Source organism: Podarcis vaucheri (assembly GCF_965113315.1).
Source record: "Podarcis vaucheri genome assembly, chromosome: 1".
In the NCBI taxonomy this organism is placed as follows: Eukaryota; Metazoa; Chordata; class Lepidosauria; order Squamata; family Lacertidae; genus Podarcis; species Podarcis vaucheri.
In genome coordinates this window covers 62,286,227-62,307,639 of record NC_138759.1, presented here as the reverse complement: position 1 = coordinate 62,307,639, position 21,413 = coordinate 62,286,227, and the positions used below count along the sequence as shown (strand labels likewise).

Sequence of the window (21,413 nt, the reverse complement as noted above, 5' to 3'; positions counted from 1 at the left end):
CAACTCATAGAATGCAATGTGGTAGCCTTTTTTGAGGTTTTTGAAGACTTTGGTGATTTTTGAAGCTTTTCCAAAACTTTCCCGACACCGTGCTTCGCAAGACGAAAAATTCGCTAGATGAAAAAACTCGCGGAACGAATTAATTTCGTCTTGCGAGGCACCACTGTATCTCATTCTGCTAGAGAAAACCAGCGCAAGGACTCTCCCTTCTCTTTCACCTGGATTTTCCCCAAGTTCACTCTGTAGGGTTGAGAGAACCCCAAGAAGAGGCAGGGATGAGGAAGGGGAGTTCTACCAGGCAAGCAAAGCTGATCTCCTTAGCTGACAGAACGATCTCCTTGGTACTACGTTGACCTTAGTCTCATAAAATGCAATTCTGTACATTTCTTCTCAGAAGCAAGTCTAATTGAATTAAGTGGAGCTTATTATCCGATAGTCCTGGTCACACAGATGACCCATGCCCTCACTTATTTACAAAGTACAAGATTTCCTCCTCAGCATTGATGGGAAAGAAGACTACAAAAACTAGACCTGTGGCTGTTGGAAGGGTCAACACACATTAAAATCCATTTCACTGGTGCAGCAAAAGAGCCCCATATACAGTAGCAGGCTTCCACATATGTGGAATAAACTTCTGCAAAATGTGAATAATCTCACACTTAAACAACAACGACCTGCCATTTCCGAAATTTTATCCAGAATATGTAATATAAATGTGTGTACAGTGGTACCTCGGGTTACATACGCTTCAGGTTACATACGCTTTAGATTACAGACTCTGCTAACCCAGAAATATTACCTCGGGTTAAGAACTTTGCTTCAGGATGAGAACAGAAATCGTGCTCTGGCGGCGCAGCAGCAGCAGCAAGCCCCATTAGCTAAAGTGGTGCTTCAGGTTAAGAACACTTTCAGGTTAAGAATGGACCTCCGGAACGAATTAAATATTTAACCCGAGGTACCACTGTATATGAGACTACAAGGGTTCCAGGAGAGCGTTCTGGCTACATTCTTAGAGCTACACTTACTTAAGTCCATTGATTTTAATGGTTCTACTTCGAACATGTCTAATCTTGGATATCCCACAGGCTATTTTGTTCATATTTTGGTAGTAGCTGTTTATCTTTCCCATGCAAAAATAAATCAGTTAAGATATAAGTGGATATTTATGCCCAGAGGTCAGAATGAAAGCTGTTTCTGCATCTACTTAGTCTAGGAAATAAAAGATAGCAGCAGACTCATAAAACTGCTCTGCAGGTGATTATGCACTATTCCAACGAGATCAACAGACTCAGAAACAGATCAGTAAAGCTGAATTTTACAAGGGGGAGCCAACGTAATGAATTATGTAATGTGATGTGTCTTGGACGCACTGCAGAAATCACCCCTGTTCCTTTTGAATTTTTCCAGTGATTTAAAATGAAATCAACACAAAGGAATAAATTCCAACCATGAAATGAATAGTAAAACTGCAACTGATCTCAGTGCTTTCAAAGTTGAACCTAGATATTAAAGTTTATGAACGATGTGTGCAGAAGCCTGGGTATCCCTAGTCTCCACAAGGTTATTATGGTCTTTGAGGCTTTGCTCCTGTTGGATTTGTGAATTGGGGACCCTTGTCAGCTAGCTTGCCCAAAATCCATTCTACTATAGAGTACCGTACTTTTTACGGCTGCATTTTTGAATACTATACTATTATACAGAATATTATTTTAACAGATGTATGGCTCATTTAAGACCAACTCACATTTTGATTTTACAATAAGGAAATGATCTCTGTGTCACAAAAATGAAAAAAAAGGGTTGTGAAAATGTTTCTTTTCCACAAGGAAAACAAATCTGATGTGTTTTTACAAACTGTGGGCACACAATATATCTCTGCTTTTTTCTTACAGAGATGCACAGATTTTTCTTTGTGCCAGAAAAACAACAGGTGAAGAACTGCATGACTTTTATATTAAAACAAAAACAAAAGAATAGCCTGGTAAATATAATGTGTATGAACATTTAAATTTAGAACCTGTTTTGGAGTTTTCAAAATTTCAGAGATTTACCAGCAAGTCAGACCTCCATGCTGCCACTTTCAATATGGTTGTAGAAATTCCTGCATCTGCCTTACACAGATAAAATTTGAGTATGTTCCAAAACCTACAGAAATAAAACATTAAAGGGTTCTTCTTTTACCAGGCAAACATCTCTACTCAGAATTAAGCAACACGGAAATCAACAAGACTTGCTCCCAGGTAAGTACTGTAGGTATAGGATTGCTACCCTTAATCTCATGCATAGTTGGCAGAGATGGTAGGCACAAGGCCTTTTAGAAAAAAAACTAGTTTGCTTTTCTCCTCCTTGGTATAATATTTGGGGGGGGGGACAACAACTGGCAATTTGTGCTCTTTATGAGCATCCAAAATTTGCTGCCTGCCTTGCTCTCTTTAACGATAGGGTCAGTTAGCCCTGTGAAGAACATCTTGAAGAGCTAGACATATTATTAAGAACTCAATAGAAGCTATTATAACTAGGTAGCTGAATCCTGATAAAACTGTTCTTAAGCATCTTTACAGGAACACCACATACATTTCTTCACACAACAAAAGCAAGTTTGCGCAACCATTTATTTTTAAAAAAATCACTACTGAACCCCCGTCTACATGATGATGTGACATTACACGCTGCCAGTTTAGGCTCAGGCTGCATATTTGGATGCCAAGTGAAAGACAGGCCATACAAGTTGTTTATGTCACATAAAAGTCAGCTCAGCTTACATAAATGTTTAGGGAAATTTAACACACTAATTCTGCAGTACCCAAGCATAGTGTGAATTTTATCGATATCCCGTATTAACTGGCCTTTAAATCTCCTGCTGGCTTCATTCATAACAGATGTTGAGAAGAGCCACAGAGGTGTATTTGACTTCACTTTCAGGCTGGTACTGCCATCTTCAGTAACTATAACTAAGGTCTATAATGAATGGCAGAGCTGAGGAGAAATGCCAGGTCCACCCAGAGACCTGATATTTTTGCAGACCTAATGCTAGTGGTTTTAAATTTATACTGCCAGTAGCGCAGCCAATGCATAGTTGTGGCTCAATGGGCGCACAGGATCTAGACATTTCCCATCAACTATTCCTTTTATTCCAGAGACTTTCACAACATGCAGCCAGTGCTCCTGCTGTAAATAGAGGTGTATAGTCCTAGTTAGCAAAGTCATTGTCATTGGAATACAGTTCCAAGTGTGTCACAAGACAATATCTTGTTTTGAGGTTTCCTATAGTCCTCTTGTCTGTTTCCACTTCATTTCTTCAATTATTTTTATCTCCATTCTTTCTCCTTCTCTCTTTCTCCCCACTCACTGCTCTTAGCCCATTTCTGATTCCTTTTCGCCCCTTGGTGGCTGTGCCCCTCAGACCTCTTCTTACTTTCAGATGGGTATTTATAATGGGATGAGTGCGCCTCATGCACACTTTTTTTATTTATGTCATTGTTTGCAGTCATCCACACAAGATCATTGGCATCAAAATTCCACTCCGCACTTTTATACCATTTAAGCAAGATTCATCGGGGGGGGGGCAATTTGGTATGCTAAAAAGAGGAGAACTTGTTATCAATCACCCATTTCCAGTATCTAAATATTTACAGTATTAAGCCACTTTCTGCGGCTTAACCTCGAATTCCACTCATGCAAAGCCCCACCATCAGCAGAGTGAGGTGGTCATTTCAGGCAGATGCCAAATGTCATGAAAGAAAAGCAAACTGATAGTTATTTAACTTATCATTGTTGTATTTTCACTCCCAGGGAAATACCTATGCTTTGGGGATTTTCTGGCTCAAGTACCAAAATATTCCTGGCCAGCCTTTGGTACTATATACTGTGGCATGAAGAAGGGTTCTGTTGAGAAGTAGATAACAAACTGGCAAGAGACCTTTGAGAAGAGACTGCATTTTATACAGGGATTTCAATTAAAGCCACCAACTTGGGACAGCATTAAAAAGTGGTTAAACAAATTCATGGAGGATAAGGCTATCAATGGCAACTAGCCATAACAGCTCTATTACTTGCAGTATGCCTTAGTTTTCTGGGAATCACAAACAGGAAAGTGCTACTCTACTCATATTTTTCTTGCATTTGGTCACTGTGATGAACAGAATGCCCCTTTTGTTTGACCCAGTAGGGTTCCTCTTATGCTCATATGAACTGCAGCTCCTTAGTGATATGTATCTGCCTGACAATAATTTTGCTCCAAATAAGAGTAAGTCTGTAGTGTAATATAATCAGTATTGTTGTTGTTGTTGTTTAGTCGTTTAGTCATGTCCGACTCTTCGTGTCCCCATGGACCAGAGCACGCCAGGCACTGCTGTCTTCCACTGCCTCCCGCAGTTTGGTCAGACTCATGTTTGTAGCTTCGAGAACACTGTCCAACCATCTCGTCCTCTGTCGTCCCCTTCTCCTTGTGCCCTCCATCTTTCCCAACATCAGGGTCTTTTCCAGGGAGTCTTTTCTTCTCATGAGGTGGCCAAAGTATTGGAGCCTCAGCTTCACGATCTTTCCTTCCAGTGAGCACTCAGGGCTAATTTCCTTAAGAATGGATGCGTTTGATCTTCTTGCAGTCCATGGGACTCTCAAGAGTCTCCTCCAGCACCATAATTCAAAAGCATCAATTCTTCGGCGATCAGCTTTCTTTATGGATAATCAGTATAGAAATTAATAAATAACTGGTTTCTATGCTTGTAAATCATTGAAAGCCTATTTTGACATAAAGTGATTTATACTAAAGAAATAAACAATCAACTACATAATTAAAAGGGGTCCTTTAAATGCTTCTCCAACAGCTTTGAAAGCTGCTCTTCTGTGAGTCATGAGCCATATTTAGATAAGACAAACACAAGGGTGGGATGATTGTATGCGTCTTTCCCATAGAATTATCACTACCACAATGCTCAGTCCCACACAATCAGCCTCTATCCACATGGCTGTTAATATCCAAGCAAAGTATGAGTTGCTCAAACCAAAGGTGGCTCTCATATATATACAGCAATGTTTTGGCCCCATAATTAATTTCTTTCTACTAAGTTAAATGACAAAGAAAACTCTCCCTCCTTTGCAAATCTGGAAAATGATCATGTCCCAAAAGTATATGCCGCGAAGCAATGGGAGAAGAAACTGTCTCCTTCAAAGATCTTAAGGAAGAGCCCAGGTGACTATTTCATTTATATCTAATGCCTTAAGTAGAACAAAGAGACAAGGCAATTCGTTTTTCTTCTTATAAATTAAAAAGAGCCATTAAATGGAAATCATTTTCCATTTTAAAGTAGCACAAATCATTGGGTTTGATTTTTTTTCTTAATCCCAGTTGATGGGAATAACCCACATCCTGACTTTCAGTTACATCTTCAATTTGCACCTATGTATTAAATTTTGCAAAGAGAAGGAAAAGAATTTGACCCACTAATGTTAAAGGTCTATTCACAGGATTGTGGAAAGTAATTACTCATGTCAACAGAAAAAGTATCTTTAAAGTAACTAATTTGTACTCAAAACCCTACAGACTTCCCACCTTACTGTGCTTTTATCAGTCTCTTGGCTACCTGGAACATGACCATCATTGAAGAGCTTCACTTGATTGCTGTATGCCTAAGTATCTCATGGATGCACCCCCAGGTCTGAATTCTTTGCTTTCATCTTGCCTATACAGAAGGAACATTCGGTTTAATGCACTTACAGTTAACCATCCTCATGCAATATTTACTGCTCATAACTATTATGAAACTTCTTTCAAAACAAAAAATCTTGTCTGACAAAAATCTAAATAGCAAAGCCATAACATTTTGCTGTAATTTTATGGATGAGAAAATTTCATCTAACTGCATCATCCATATAACTTATTCACATGAGGGTCTACGAGTAAAGACCTGGTTGTTAATTAGATCCTATTTACAGGATTCAAGAATGAGCAAGTTGCATGGATGGCCTATGCAGACAAGGATACAACCATTCAAGGTTAAACATTCAAGTCCCAGTGATTTCCATAAAAGAGGGCTAAAGGCTCATGTATCACTCTCCCCTAGGTAAACAAATAGGATTTATAAACTGCATAATGTTGGATGACTTATGCCCAAAGAGTTTCCCATTTGTGGACCATACTTATTAATCACTCCAAAGCACATTTGATGTAAAGTGCTTTACAGACTTGTTTTCAATACCCTAGTGAAATAAACTGCTTAATTCCTTTCTGACTAGTGAAATATCCAAGCTGACATAAAGGGGATCATATGTGCAGTTTAAAACAAACGCAAGTCCCAACTACCTAACTACCATAAAAGCTTATTCCAGGAGCCACCTAAGCACAGGTGTTCTAATGGATCTGCCCCCTTAGTCTTAAAACTAGCTATAGCTTGAATATCAAATACAAGCTCAAATTTTGCAATCTTGGTGATGTATCTGTGGAAGGAAAGATATTTTCTTCACAGACATCTCCAAAAGAGTGCCCACTAGACTGACCCTAAAGATGCTTTACTTTAGGAAGTAACAGCACAATCCCTAACCATATTGACTCAAAAGTTCTGTTGAATTCAATGGGGCTTACTCCAAGGTAAGTGGTGTTGGGATTGCAGTCTAAATCATGCTAAATTCAGTGCAACTTACTAAGTATGCCTTATACCTGCAGGGTTTGGACACAGATTAGGATAAGGGGAAATACTGAAATGTTGGATTTTCATTTCAACTAGGGAAGCAATATCTACAAAAAAACTATTTAGAAATCTAACTTCCTTCAAAATCATATAAAGCAAAGAGTCTATTTAAAAAACTCTGTAAACAGGTGGGAAGAGAACAAAAGAAACAAGCAAAAAGCCCAAACTATTCCTGCTTAATTCCTTTTTTAAAAGAAATTTTCCTAATTCTCCTAACTGCACATACAGGATTGACAACCCTAGAGAACTATTCCTATTAAGGCACCCTTTTTAATTAAGATGGCCCCCACTGCAACCAATGTAGCAAGTATTTGTTAAGAGAGAAAGACATAAGGATAGCAGCCCACATGCATCCATTTCTTCCTTCTGCAGGCTTTCAACATTATGATCAGATTGCCCTAAAAAACAGTTTGCTCCAGTTAAGTCTCAATTAAAGTGTGTTCTAGAAGACAGGAAGCTAAAGGGGGCGGGTAATCAGATGTACACAGAAGGTTCTTTTTTCCCATCCCTCTTGAACAGGAGTACTCTGACAAATCACTATTATAAATGCCAGAATTAAGCAGATTGCTCCCCACCATGTGAAATGAAAGCATTCTGGAAACCAGCTGTTTGTACTCCCCTCCGTCTGTCAAAGAAACCCTTAGCGACCTGATCTCTTGCATTCTCTAAAGTGGTGTGCAGTGGGTTTCCCTAAAGCTCTCCACTGTTAATACTTAAAATCCTCTCCACCTTCTTCGTAAGCAAACAAAAAGAAGGATGGATGTCTAGGAAGATTTCCCAAACTTTTCATTTCCTGAATTTTTGCTAGATTAAAGCCTATAAAATAGAAATAATAATCAAAACGAGCAAGTGAACTCATCTTCGGGAAGCAACAGAAAGTTAATGTCCAGAACGTTTCCGGCACTCAACTGGAAAGGGGAACAGGGAGATTTCTCACTGAGAACTAGACTTGGAAAAGCAAGACCACTTGTCATACACACAGCGCCCTGAACTGTTAGCAGCCGATTAATGGTGGCTGTTTTCTTTCTTTCATCAAGGCCATTGTGATGAGCTAGGATCACTGCATCCGATTTCAATATCTCCAGCTGATCTTATCCTTGAGCGTTTTCCCTCCCTATATTTTATCCTCCTCCTGGATCCGACATAACAGTTTCAGTGAAAAGCCAAGCTAACTGCATGTCCGTGGCTGAGAAGACAATAAAAGAGTGCCACCCATGTGCAAAGCCCAGAAACAGGCACTCCCGCTTTTCTGCGAGGAGAAATCCCTGGTGGAATAACGCTCATCTTAAAACGCACACGCACGCACACACACACCCTCGTTGTCTTGCGAGCCTCGACAAGGAGATTATCTACCTCTGGCAGGTAGAAGTCACCTGCTTTTTTCAGCGTGCTCACAGGAGGGGATGAATGAATCCTTAAACTGCTGCTTGCGTTATATGAACACATCAATTTACAAATCATAAAAGGCTTGACAAAGGGGGATCAGAAGGCTAGGGCGGGGGGGGGACGTTGTGGGTCTGGGGTTTGCAGTAACGACTGATAAACGTAAGCGGCTTGCTCAGCAGCCTCTCCTTCCACCGCGCGCCGCCGCTGCCACTGAAGCGGTCCGGTGCCTCCTAAAACAGATTGGCTGGGGTGGGGCTTAGGCAGGACTTGCAAGGTCCTGAGAGAGCTACTGCCATTGCAATGCAAAGTTTCCGAGTTCCGCCTCGCAAGCCGCGGCAAAAACGGGGGAAAGGCGGTTGGATGGGGCAGGCGGCGGCGCCCTGGGATCGCGGGTCTCCTTCTGGACCTCCAAGGTAGCCAGCGACACTACCGAGATCTCTTTTCCTCCCACTTTCCAGCCCTTGGGCTTTTGCTCCCTCCTCCCCAAAAGCCACAATCCATAACGGTGGCTTTTCAGCACAAAATCGATTACCTTAAAGATAGAACACCCCACCCCTTTCCCCTCTGTCCCCTTGATCCTCGCCGTCATTCACTCACACGCAGCCCAGTTTCTGCGCTAACTCGCGGCTGGAGGACTAGAGCAAGAATAGTCCCCGGTCCCACTTTTCAAAAAGAGAGGAGGAGAGAGAGATAGCCCCTAAGGGGAAGAGATCGGCTCCTCCACAATGCCAACTAGCTATCTATTGTCTTTGCAACAGATACACCGAATGCGTGAGCGAGGATTATTTCCTATTAATATATTCTCCTCCGTAATGACCCCGTGCCCGTCGAGAGCAGCGCCTTTGCAGCTGCTTCGCACCTCCCTTTCCGTGCAAGGCTGCTGGGGCGGGGATGCCCCCCCCCATAAAAAAATCTCCGTCCGCCACCCCTTCTGCCTTACCTGTTCTCGCAGCTGCCAGGCAAACCCAAACGCCTACAATTACATCCATCTGGGCTGGTCGCGCTGTATTCCCCGTTGAGATCCCGGCGCACGGCAGAGCCTGGCTCTAAGCACTCTTCGGAGCTGCGGAGCCTCCAAACTTGAAGCGCTCGTTTTGCCAGGGCTTCGAATAGAAAGAGAGATGGGGAGGGAGGGAGGGAGGGAGGGGGGGAGGAAGAAGAGAGAGAGCGAGAGAGAGACAGCGGCACACAACCAGCGGCCAGAGCTGCTACCCTGGAAGAGCCCACGTGTTCTCCTCGGGGATGATCCCGGCTCTGGTTGCCTTTCCCCCGCGGGGCTCCGCGGCGCACGCCCAGCCTGACGCTCAATCTTTGTTCAGCTCTTTCTCCTCCGCCGCCTCCAGTTGCCTCCGCCTGCCGCCAGGAGAGTGGCACCGTGAGCTCATCGCTTGAGCGGATCCCCCTCTTGGCGCCTAATGGATCAGTCTGAAGCACTACCAACCCCCTCTAAAAAGGGAGGCAAAGGCATCTTCTGAAAGAACCTGGGCAAGTGAACAGGGAGGGAGGCTGTCCAGAGAGCCGTCCAACTTACTCCGAAAAAGAGAGAGAGGAGTCTGCTGCTGCTGCTGCTATAATTCGCCTTGCGTGATAAATAAGAGCGCTTCGACGGCAGGTGGGGGGGAGAGAACAAAACAGTATCGCTTTATTCGGGTTAATTGATAGGGCTCCGAGCCCCACTGTCTCCCTTTCCATCCATGCGTTTATATACCTGCCAAATGAGGACACGCCACACGTCTGTTAAAGTAGTAGAATCTGGACTACGAAATGTGATAGTCCAAGACGTTTTGTTTTCTCTGTCTGCCTGCCCCTGGGAATATACCCAAGAACAAACTATCGGAGGACAAGGGGAGGGCGGCTTGAATGTCTGAAACCTCCTGCCAAGTAGCAGGGAAGATTTTACTGCCCATCATCTGCTGCTGAGCGGGAACATAGCTGCCTGTATCCATCCAGCCATTGACACCATTTAGATATATTGATTAATAATAGATAGGCAGTGAAAGACTGCAAACAGCTAACCCAGGCATAGGCAAACTCCAGCCCTCCAGATGTTTTTTTGAGACTACAATTCCCATCATCCCTGACAACTGGTCCTGTTAGCTAGGGATGATGGGAATTGTAGTTCCAAAATATCTGGAGGGCCGGAGTTTGCCTATGCCTGAGCTTACCTTTTAACCCAGGGATGGGGGGGGACCTACACCTCCCCAAAGGTGGTTGGATTACAATTCACATCTCCCCAACCATTGGTCATGCTGGCCTGGGGCTGATGAGAATTGGACTCCAGCCACACTTCCCTGCTTTGATCACCTCGGTTTCTTGGCCCTATTCATGTTTATTTAGAAGTAAGCCACACTGGGTTAAATGGGACTTACAGTGGTACCTCGGGTTACATATGCTTCAGGTTACATATGCTTCAGGTTACAGACTCCGCTAACCAAGAAATAGTGCTTCAGGATGAGAACAGAAATCATGCTCCGGCGGTGCAGCAGCAGCAGCAGGAAGGCCCATTAGCTAAAGTGGTGCTTCAGATTAAGAAGAGTTTCAGGTTAAGTACAGACCTCCGGAACGAATTAAGTACTTAACCCAAGGTACCACTGTATTCCCAACCATGTGTATGTGGGCATGCATCCTGCTGTGACTTGTTTTATATAAAAAAAAATAATCAAAATTCAGCAAACAGTGCCATGATCAGTTTGGCATAACTGTGTCCCATTGACTTCAGCAATAATTGTGTGCGCACAGAAGTTGTAACCAATAACTTGTAACCAAGGAATATGAAATCCTGCTCAGCAGCAGCAGGGCTGTAAGCAAGCTTTCTGTAGAGGTTCAAATAAGAGAATTCATGCAGTGTGTTCCTAAGCACAGAAGTAAATTCTTTTAAGATCAATTGAGCTTAATGGATCCATTGTTCTTAACAGATCCATTGAACTAAACACCTATTAAGTAAGCTTAGCATTTACAGTCTTAGGAGGCAGGGAAACCGCAATGAAAACACTTCTTCCCCATCCAAAACCACCAGCAATTTTGATACAGCTAATTGTTAATTGATTGCATTTGTCATTTTCTTGCATTATTAGCAGCAATTTTGTGTGATTCAGAGTAGATTAAGAATATGTGGAGAATGAAAACAGTTTCAGGAATCTGCAAGCAAATGACACACAATGTAAGCATATTCTTCCTGCTCTCTACCTGTTGGGCTCGTTCTGCAACAGCTGGTTCTGTTTGCATATAGCTGGAATACAGAACATTGCAATCACAACCTTCAAGGTTTTTTGCAGCCTTTGTATTCTGAGGAACTTTTCAGATTTACAAATAAAATAGGAGCATTAGTTTCTTGGCATATATTCCAAATTCTACACCACATAGTTTGACTTTAAATAATTGGTTTGGCAGCCCTAACTAAAACTGACACTTTGCTTCCAATGCAAAGCAAAAGAACTAAAATGAGTTTTTTTTTAAAGGGGGTGGGGAAGAAACAAAGATTTTATGAAACACGAAAATCCAATTTACAAGCAGTACATTATGTATTCCCCAGCAAAGGCTTGTGAATTCATTAATATCACTGTGAATCCATTAATATCACAGTGACAAGGAGTCCTGCAAACCTAAAGTAATCTTTGCAAACTGAAAGTTGCTGGCAATTGCACTATGCACTGGATAAAATTCGTCATATTCAAAGTTTGCTGCAGATTCTCTTGGGTATGCTAGTAGTAGCAGTATGTTTTCAGATTCAGAGGATGGACTTGGAATTTATCTTAAGCATTTATATCATATCCTTCAACATTAACATTTCCAATCCAATTAAAAGACTTCTTTGTGTTCCTCGCCCACCTTGCCTCAAATGACAGGGAAACCTGGAGAAGGGCCTCAGAAGAAAATCTTAATTGTGGAAAGACAACTTGCCCACAGTTCCTAAACTTTCTTTATAGTGCACACCTAAAGTTTGGTCTAAATCATGCTGGGAATGGGCTTTGCATGCACACTCCTCCACAGTTTGGGTTGAGGTGAATGCCCATGACGATAGCAAAATGGTTACGTGGCAGCAGTTTATACTGTTTCCTGTGCCTGCTTTCCCCTCAGGTTTCTGCCTCTTCTACCTAACCATGAGTCCCTTGGCGTGTGTTCCTCCTCAGACCTTTTCTATTTAGCCATGTACAGAGTATGAAGACAAAGCCAAGCCTAGTGCTTCTGTCCACCATGGCATTTGGTTTCTGGCCCAAAGTTCACCCTGCCTTTCCCCCCTTCCTCCATAGCAAATTTAGCAGTGAAAACCCACCTCCTTACCTCAGCAGCTCTTTTGAGAGGCCCCTCTTAAAAGAATTTCACCAGGTGTTGCCTTTCTCATCATAGTTTGCAATCATGGGAGAAACTGCACCTGGAGGAATTTTCCTTCCTGGGCTTCTCTTAAAGGCACAGGTGCCTTAGTAAGTTTTGTTCTGTCAGTTGTATGTTCCCCAGGGTTGTCTGGCCCTGAAATCATCCGATCTTGCCACCTTTTCCTGGCCTTCCTCCTGTAGTTTTCAGGACAGGCTGATGTAAATAAATTAAGAGGGGAAGATGTTTCCCTCACCACCACCAATTTATCTCCTTATTAGGAGAAGCTTCACTAGTTCAATTTCCCCACCCCAAGCCTAGTGTTAAAGGTAGAGGAACAATATTCATCGACTGAGTGGGAAGTCGAGGAACAATACTTGTTCACAGTCCTTCACAATCCTATCCCTGCTGAGGGTTGCCTTATGGAAATCAGTGTTGGGGAAAGCAGCATCTATGTAGTTACACATTTCAGCCAGTCATGAGGCAAAACATCGCTGTCAGGAAAATATGGCAAATAGATCTCTAAGCATCCACCTATTAGGGATGTTGCAGCAGTGGGCTTTCTTCACTAGGTGGTTGGACTAGGTGACTTCAAGAGACCTTCCAGCCTTTTGATTCTATCTTTGTATAACATTTGTGGATAGCCTCACCTTCTCCATGTCTCACTGGTTGGGTTTACTTAGGCAATATAGCCCCCATTTTATATTCTCTGTGTGATGGAACTGCTGGTGTGCTGAGCTAGGATTCTACAAAGGCCAGTATCAATTGTATACATTTGAATATATGTTTTTTTCAACAAATTGGGGAAGACTTATGATGTCCACAACTGAAGTCATAATGTGATGGTTTCAAAAGTCACAGTGCAAGGCGGGGAAGAGGAACATAGGAAGCTGCCTTTACCAAGTCAGGCCATTTTATTTATTTTATTTTATAAAATTTATATGCCACTTGATTGTAGAAAAAGCCTCAAAGCCATTGATGAATCTGACCCAATCTTGTCTTCATTGACTGGAAGTGATTGTCCAGGAGTTCAGATGGGAATCTTTGTCAGCCTTAACTCACGATTCCTTGGGATCTTTTGCATGTAAAGCTCTACACACTTCATTGAGTTATTATACCAAGTCAGGTCATTGGTCCAACTGGTTCCATATTGTTTACGCTGACATGCAGCACTTTCCAAGGTTTTTGGGTTTTTTAATTTTGGCATGGGGAGAGGGATTAGCCAGGGTCTTTCCTAGCCCTGCCTGTAAATACAAGAGATGGAACCTGGGGTCTTCTGTATGTGCAATACTCTTGAGCTCTGCCCCTCCCCTTAAATCCTTCTTTAAAAGTGTGTTTTTACACTAGTGGGTGGAAGTTGCACTAGTGTTTGATTATACTGACATGAGTGGTAAATCAACCCCTAAGCATTGTGAGGTTTAGCAGGTTAGGGAGGGTTGGACTTCGTTTGGAGAGACCCGGGTTCAAATTTCCATTTGGCCATTAGTTTATTGGGTGACTTTGGTTGTTGTGACTGTGTACAAATTACTAATCTGAAACGCAGCAATGTCATTCCTTTTCCCAATTCAATTCGAAGTTGGTTTTGAGGAAAATGCATCAAAATGCAGTATTTCATAAGAAACGGCAGGATAGTTGTAGGATAGATATATGGATTGTGGCTAATATCATGTGTACACCACTTCTCAAACATATAGTGGGAGCGCACTGGATGCCAAGTAAACAGGAGTGTATACACAGTCTGTGTCTCAGTGTCACCAACACAATTTTCGTGTAGGTAAACAAAAGGAACAGGTATGCTTTCTAGAACTTTTTGGAGAAATGAGATAGATAGATAGATAGATAGATAGATAGGTAGATAGATAGATAGATAGATAGATAGATAGATAGATAGATAGATAGATAGATAGATGATAGATGATAGATAGATAGATAGATAGATATGGGTGGCATATATGCTATGGATTATTATTGTCCCCATTCTCTCTCATACCTACCAAAAGGAAATGGTTTTATTTTCAGTGAAAGGAACTCTCCAGGGAAAGCCTTTTAACTTGGCATGAAAAAAGGCTGGCTGCAGGAATCATACATGTGTCACTGTCTCCTCACTTGCTGCACTTTTTTGCTGGTTGATATATTTAGCTACTCTTAAGCAGCCATCGTAGCCGTGGACACCTTAATGCTCATTTTAAAAAATCATGAAGAAATTTATCATATATAATAACATCCATTAATCCCTCTCAACTGCCCCTTCTGATGAAAAAAGTCCTAGACAGTTTAGAGCCACATTTTTCTCTGCCACTCATCAACCAGCTATTTGTCTTCCTTTTATCACTGTCAGTGATTCATAAGAGAAGAAAGTGGGTCTCATTAAAAGAAGTGACAGGGAAAGCTGTTTGTCCTGCTAAATAATCCCATGCGGCATTTAATCCTCAGGTGTGTGGTGCTAAGGGGCAAAGAGCTTTAAAGCAAGGACTATAATAAAACACACACACACAAAAAAAAAAACTGTATAGCATTGTACATGGCTCTGGCAAGGGGGAAATTGGCTGCATTAAACTTGTGTTTAGTGTTCCAGAATCAGGTAATGTTTTGTAATCCTAGTTGCTTAACTTGGGGTCAATTCTGACATAAGTATTCTCAAGCATGATAAATGTTTAGAACAAAATTAATTAAAAACAACAACAATAGAATGTTCCCTAAGCCTTGTACCTAGTCAACATATTTCTTGTTTCCAAAATTTATGACACTGGGAGTTCTTTCCACATTCAATATATATCACACCTGAAACCAGTTTTAGAAAACAAATACAATTAACTATATTGTTTATATTCTATACTAGAAATAGAAACTGCTTTATCCAAGCATAGATGTATTCTTGGCTGCAATGGAAACTAAAATATTGTTACATGCATGGATAACTACCATACTTATCCTTTCTATTTACTGTGTTGTTGTGTTGTCTACTGGAATGTTGGTTGCTGTTATAAAATAGATTATGCTTCAAGTTTAAATAGAAAGAAAAATGTCTCATCATCAGACTTTTCTCAGATTATGTGATGTAAAATCCATTCCTTGATCCAGACCAAGATTTCAGAACACTGCAGTTCAAGTACAGGGCAGTCATCGCCGGGCCTTACAGCAGCTACATAGGAACATATGAATCGCTTGTTTAATCAGGCCATCACTCTGCCCACCTTCAGTTCCAAGCAACTGGTATTTGGGAGCATAATGGAGGTAGAGCATAGTCACTGTAGCTAGTGATCATTAGAGGTAGACAAAGCAAGGGGAATTCTGAAATGAATGACACTAGTCTAGAAGGAAAAACTATAGCTAAATTTGTTATTTATTTCCAGAATTTATAGGCCAGTTCGACACAAAAATCACAGATAAAAACATAAAATAGGCCTAATACAACTTACTTAAAATGCCTTCTAGAACAGAAAGGTCTTTGTCAAGCTCCTCAAGTTGAACAGGGAGGAGACCTGTCTGATCTCAGCTGGGAGTTCCACAGAATTTGTGCCCATATTAATGAATGCACAGCTCCTGCTGGGGACAAGCCCAGTGCCTGGGCCATCAAGGACCACTAATAGAGAGTCCCTGAAGATCTGTGATTGGGGAATAATATAAGGAATCAGGTGGTCCTTAGCTCAAGGATACCATGCAGTTGCTGAGGGCGTCACAAATTAGTACAAAATCCTGAACTCAGCCCAGTAATGTGTGGGCAGCCAGTGTAGGATGAATAAGAGAAAAGTGCCTCCTTCTTCCAGTGGGAGGCTTCATGGACTCTCTGTCCCTTCTCTGAGCAGCAGGAGCCCTTCCATTTGCAGAAGGGCCACTCTGGATCCAACCTTCTAAATTTTGCTGAAATCAGAACAATTTTGTCACTATATTAAAGTTTGCACATTAAACTTAGGGTTCATCCATACTTCTGCTTGTCCCACGATTTTGAGGCACAGGTCTGAGACGTTTTTCTTTTGTCCCATTGCTTTCCCTAGGAAAACCTGCTGTTTCCTGCTGAATCTAAGCAAACATCAATTGGGCTTTCTGTGGATTGATATCTCACCCAAAAAAAGCAGATTAAGCGCTATGGTTTCAATGAGATATTAGTTACGTATGGTCTTGGAATTTGTTCGAATTGGCATGATTGCAGCACTGCTTCAACACTCTTTGACTAACTGAACTGTGCAATTTAGATTATGCTAAGCATGTTTAGTCAGGCAAAAAACATGCTGAGTTCTATAGGTTTCGATCCAAACAAGGTGTGCTTGGTATTGCAGTTTCTCTGCCTCGTCCTCCATCAATGGTCCTCCATCCAAAATGTCTTTTCCTTCCTCTATTTTTATTTAATATTCTGTATGATTGATTTAATGCAATAAAAGGATTTAAACAAATCCAATCAGTCGTTTGATAAGTAATTAATTATTCAAAGTGCTGCAGAGCATCCTAATCGTTAAGACTCTAACCATCTAATTGATATTTGCTCCTGCATCTGTGCAATAAATTGTATTCCCCTAAGAGCGCTGGATCATTTTTGTTTTTTTGGTCACCACTCAAGTTTCCTAACAAGCACAAAGAATCATCTAGAAGACACAGCAACAATTCATATTTTTTAAACACTGGACATTTATTTAGGTTCATTTTTTCCTGAACTCATACATTAGAGGATAGATTCTAATTTGTAACATCAGAATATAATAAGCAAATATATAATACAGTAAATTGCATTTATACACATAAATACAAAATTTGAGGTAGGGCCTCAAGAATAATGATTTATTAAATGAATAATGTATAGTATATCATCATAGGTGCTATATAAGATAGATAGATATATATATAAGATATGCATCCTTTGAAACATAATGTATTTTTTTCCCATTAGCTTATACATGGAGAAAATATAATGTCCTGATTAGGGTACATATCTTTATCCATAGGCAGCAGTACCCCTATAGAATGCCTGTAGTATTTATGACATTACGCAAGTAATTAAGAATTAACCTATTCCATGATAGGTCCACAATAAAGTGCCTAAAAGACACAAAATACACTATATACTCTAGGTGATGGACAACAATATATTCTAGTCAAACACTAATTTTATTCCTAACAATGAAATACACCTATAAGGCAAATGGTTACCTGAAGATGTATTTAAAACATGGCGGGCAAAATCATACTATTGCAAGCAATAAGGTCCAGCCCAGCTTTCACATTTTAAATTCAGCCCATCGAAAGCACACACTCACTCTCTTTCTTTGGTTATTAGCTGCCTGGTGGTGACACAAAGGCAGAAACCATAACTACCTTAAATGCATTTTTCTCCCCTTCTTCTTAAACCTACAGTGGAATGCTAAGTTCCAGGCAGTTCAATAGGCACAGTTTATTATGTGCCAAAGTTTCGCTACAGGCTAGGAAAACAGAGTCGCATAAACACATTGTGGCTAGTGGCAGCATTTAAGGACTTCTGACTGAAACACTTACTGGGAGGAGCCCAGCAAACACCACCACTGTACATCCTGGGACTTGAGCGGTGGTGAGATCTCATTCAAGTCACTTTTAAAAGGGACAGAGGTAGTACAGCAGGAACAACATCTGCTAAATTAACCTCTCCCTGTAGCAAAGGAACACCTGCCAAGCCTGCAACTGAAAGCATTGACATTCCATTCTCATCTTTCTTCATTTGAGACAGAAAACCTGCTAAAAGGTGCAGTTTAATAGGAAAGAAAAAACAGCATCTGCATGAAATAAGCAGTAATTCTAGTATGAGGCCACTATAAGCCCATAAACCACATAATTGTGCATGTATAGAAAAAGGTGTGAGGGAGGGGAGGAGAGGCTCATTAATGCTAAATGACATTTTATGGCAAAAAGAAACCATAATAAAGAGGTTTCCCCCCCCAGTGCAGACTAGGCATCCAATCAATGGAGCAGAACCTGATAGAAACAATAACTTGGCTCAAATGAAAAGTTGGCCTAAATATATTCTAAGCCTTTTTTTTTTCCTAATTAAAGTTCATTTTGTTAAACCCTCCTTTTAGAAACAAAGTGCTGCTATGTCGAACACACAGGTACTCTTTACAGATGACCCTAAGGAATTTTAAGGTGGAATATTTCAGCTTTAAGCATCATTTTAATGTACAATAGTGCATTTGACTTATTCAAAAGTTTGCTTCATTTGTTAGACAAAATGTGCCACAAAGACAATCTACGAATAGGTTTTTAGTATTTTCATTTGCAAGGTCATCAGTTATATAAATAGATATGTCACTTTTCTGTAAATATGGCTTTCTTTCTTTTTTACTCTTTTACATTTTTTAAAATTACAGTTACTAAAATACTTTATTGTTCAGGAAGTGCTCATAAAATAAGTGCAATAACTACTAGACACTCCACACAGGTATGGCATGTGCTTGATTATCATATAACCAAGTTTTGTTTTGTAGATTAAAAGTGAACTACTGCGCTTGATACATTTAAAAAGGGAACAAATGCTTTTGCTCTAATTGAAACGACTAGATCAGTGAAGACTGATTTTCTTTTTAAAAAATTTATAGATTCTGTACCCTAGGCACTAGGCAGAAACTAAAATTAGACTGCTCTTGTTCAGTGCCCTCAACTGAAGCTTTCCTTTCAAGAGGATTTTTGCCATCAGATTCAATGGAAAATTACTACCATTTGTAAAATAGGGTGAATTCAAAAATAGTCATTTCCCACAAGCCAGTACAAAGCAAGCAAGTAATATTTGTATCCTTCGGCATACATGTGCTCCAGATTACGCACACTGCAGTTCTCCAGACCAGCAGAGTATTTCAGAATAGCTGTATGAATTTCTACAGCATTAAGTGCCAATTTGTATGACTTATCAGAGTCATAGCGGCCCTTCAAAATCATCTGAAATGTTTGTACATATTGGCTAGCTGCTTGTGGCCTATAAGCTTTTACAACCAGCAAGATTCTATCTCTCACACACACCTGCACATACATATTTTTATAGTGATTGCCGAATGCTGGATCCTGTGTATGTGGTTCTGGTTGTGCACAGCTCACAAAAGCTTTTCAAGTGGCGAGTGCTCAGGTGGTTACATGATTCAGCCCTAACTCTACCAGCCATGTTTTGAGGTCACCAGGTTATTTCAGTTCAGCCAAAAATGTCTTAGCAAAGGGACGCGTGAAAGGGCTTGGTAAGGCTACAAACCTCCAGGTGCTTGCTCTTGAACAAATGTGCAAGAGGGCTGCAACAGGTTTTCTTTTTTAAATGAACTTTAAGTGGAATATTAAGACACAGTTCAGTTGAAATTGAATGGAAAAAATGTAATCAGGTTTACATTTTTGTAAAAAGGTTAACTTTGGCAGGGCTGTGCCCTATTCATTCTAAATTGTAGGAAACTATGGTTACTTTCCACATTGACTGCTGTGGTTCAGTTTATGAACCCAAAGTATTAGGCAAGAAGGATTACCTACTTTTTTCCCTGAAAAGAGTAATACTTAGGCAACGTAATAGAAAATATATTAAGATGAAAAGCTGCCTTATACTGAGTCAAATCATTGGTCCATCTAGCTTTCTGTTGCCTGCTCAGGCAGTGGCTGTCCAAGAGGATCCCCTGTCTGTCAAGGATGCAGCAAGGGACTTCCTGTATTCAAAGCATGTGAAATAGCCCATCCCAAAAGGCTTGGGCATATAGGGCATGTTTCCCACTTGCAGGAGAAAATGGGAATAACTTGTATATTTGGGGTTCTATATCTAAATTACATATCCTATTAGTCTTTTGACTACTATCACAGTTGTACATATGTTTAATACAATGTAAAGTAGTACATACTTTACTCCAGAAATCTTCAGTTGCCCTCTACAGAAGGCTTACAGAAGGTTTTCAGCTGATGTTTTCGTTTGATCATTATTTTACTTTGTATGTTGCCTTGAATGCTATTTTAGAAGAGTTCATGATTAGCAAGTTTTTAAAATACTAATAAAATGTTGCAGAAATAAAATCTGCGCACCAACATGCAGTATATGGATTTGGACTGGGTTACAAAAACAAAGTTAACAGAAAGGTAAACATAACACAATATAAAATTATCCTGATATAAACTGGTTTCTTCAAGACAGTACTGGTTGATTTTGTTTCATTTTACCTACCATTCTGTTTCAAACTATTTTGTTTGTAAAAGGCTAATTTCTAACTCCTGTTTATGAAATTTATTTTTGCCAAGAGCAACAGGTGGGTCTCCAAAACACAGCTCAGACAAGAAACGAATGCCAGAATGTAGCAGTTGCCCACTGAATCATCTGGCAACTGGTTCCACCAGCACTGAAATAATCCAGGTAAATTTGTGAAAGGTTCACAGTCAGCTTTTCAAGACAGAAGGGAACCAATGAAGACCTCTCTAAGGGCACACACAACATCTTGAAACATCACCTTTTGGAATTAAAGAGACTTCACACATGCCCTATTATTTCATAGGAGCATTTAAAGAGGTTTTCAGCAGATTGTGCTTATCTAACTAATAAAGGGATGGGGCAGACAGAATATTTAAAAATCTATTTTCCATTCCAATTGATGGCAATTTGTGCTTCATGTTGGCTGCCCAAGGACTCATAGTCGTCTTTCAGACGCAAAGAACTGGCAACACTATTTGCCCCATGGAAGAGAAAGTTCAGCAAAATGATTCTAGGCAACAATCCAGCCACCATTAAGCACACTGTTATAACTGGTTATTTCTGTGGAAACCGTTTAAGCAGGATTTTAAACTGTTCCGTTGAAATCAATGGGAAGTACTTAACTGTAGCTGGATCATGCCCAAAGTTTTGTTTATATATGCATGCTACAATCTGAAACATTTTTAACTTTTGAGTAAGGCCCATTGAACTCCGTGAGGCTTGCTTCTGAGTAGACACATAGGATTGCACTTAAATATTTTAAAACACACGTTAAGGTTTATGTCATTTTAGTTTCCATTTTAAAAACTTCCCCACCCACCCGACAGGATGAAAACAGCACATCTACAAAACACAGCTTTTAACTCAAG

General features: G+C 40.6%; 1 protein-coding gene across 4 annotated transcripts in view; it reads right to left on the bottom strand.

Annotated features, from left to right (window-relative positions):
- NELL1 (neural EGFL like 1) overlaps positions 1 to 9,400 on the bottom strand; it is a 382,749-nt gene extending 373,349 nt beyond the window's left edge. The window contains exon 1 of one of the 4 annotated variants that reach the window (XM_082195852.1): positions 9,013 to 9,400. In XM_082195852.1, the coding sequence (XP_082051978.1) occupies positions 9,013 to 9,061 (49 nt within the window). In that variant the 5' untranslated portion in view covers positions 9,062 to 9,400. The remainder of the gene's footprint in view (positions 1 to 9,012) is intronic. The other 3 variants (XM_082195851.1, XM_082195854.1, XM_082195853.1) reach the window with 3 other exon arrangements.
- Between the last annotated feature and the right edge of the window lie 12,013 nt (positions 9,401 to 21,413).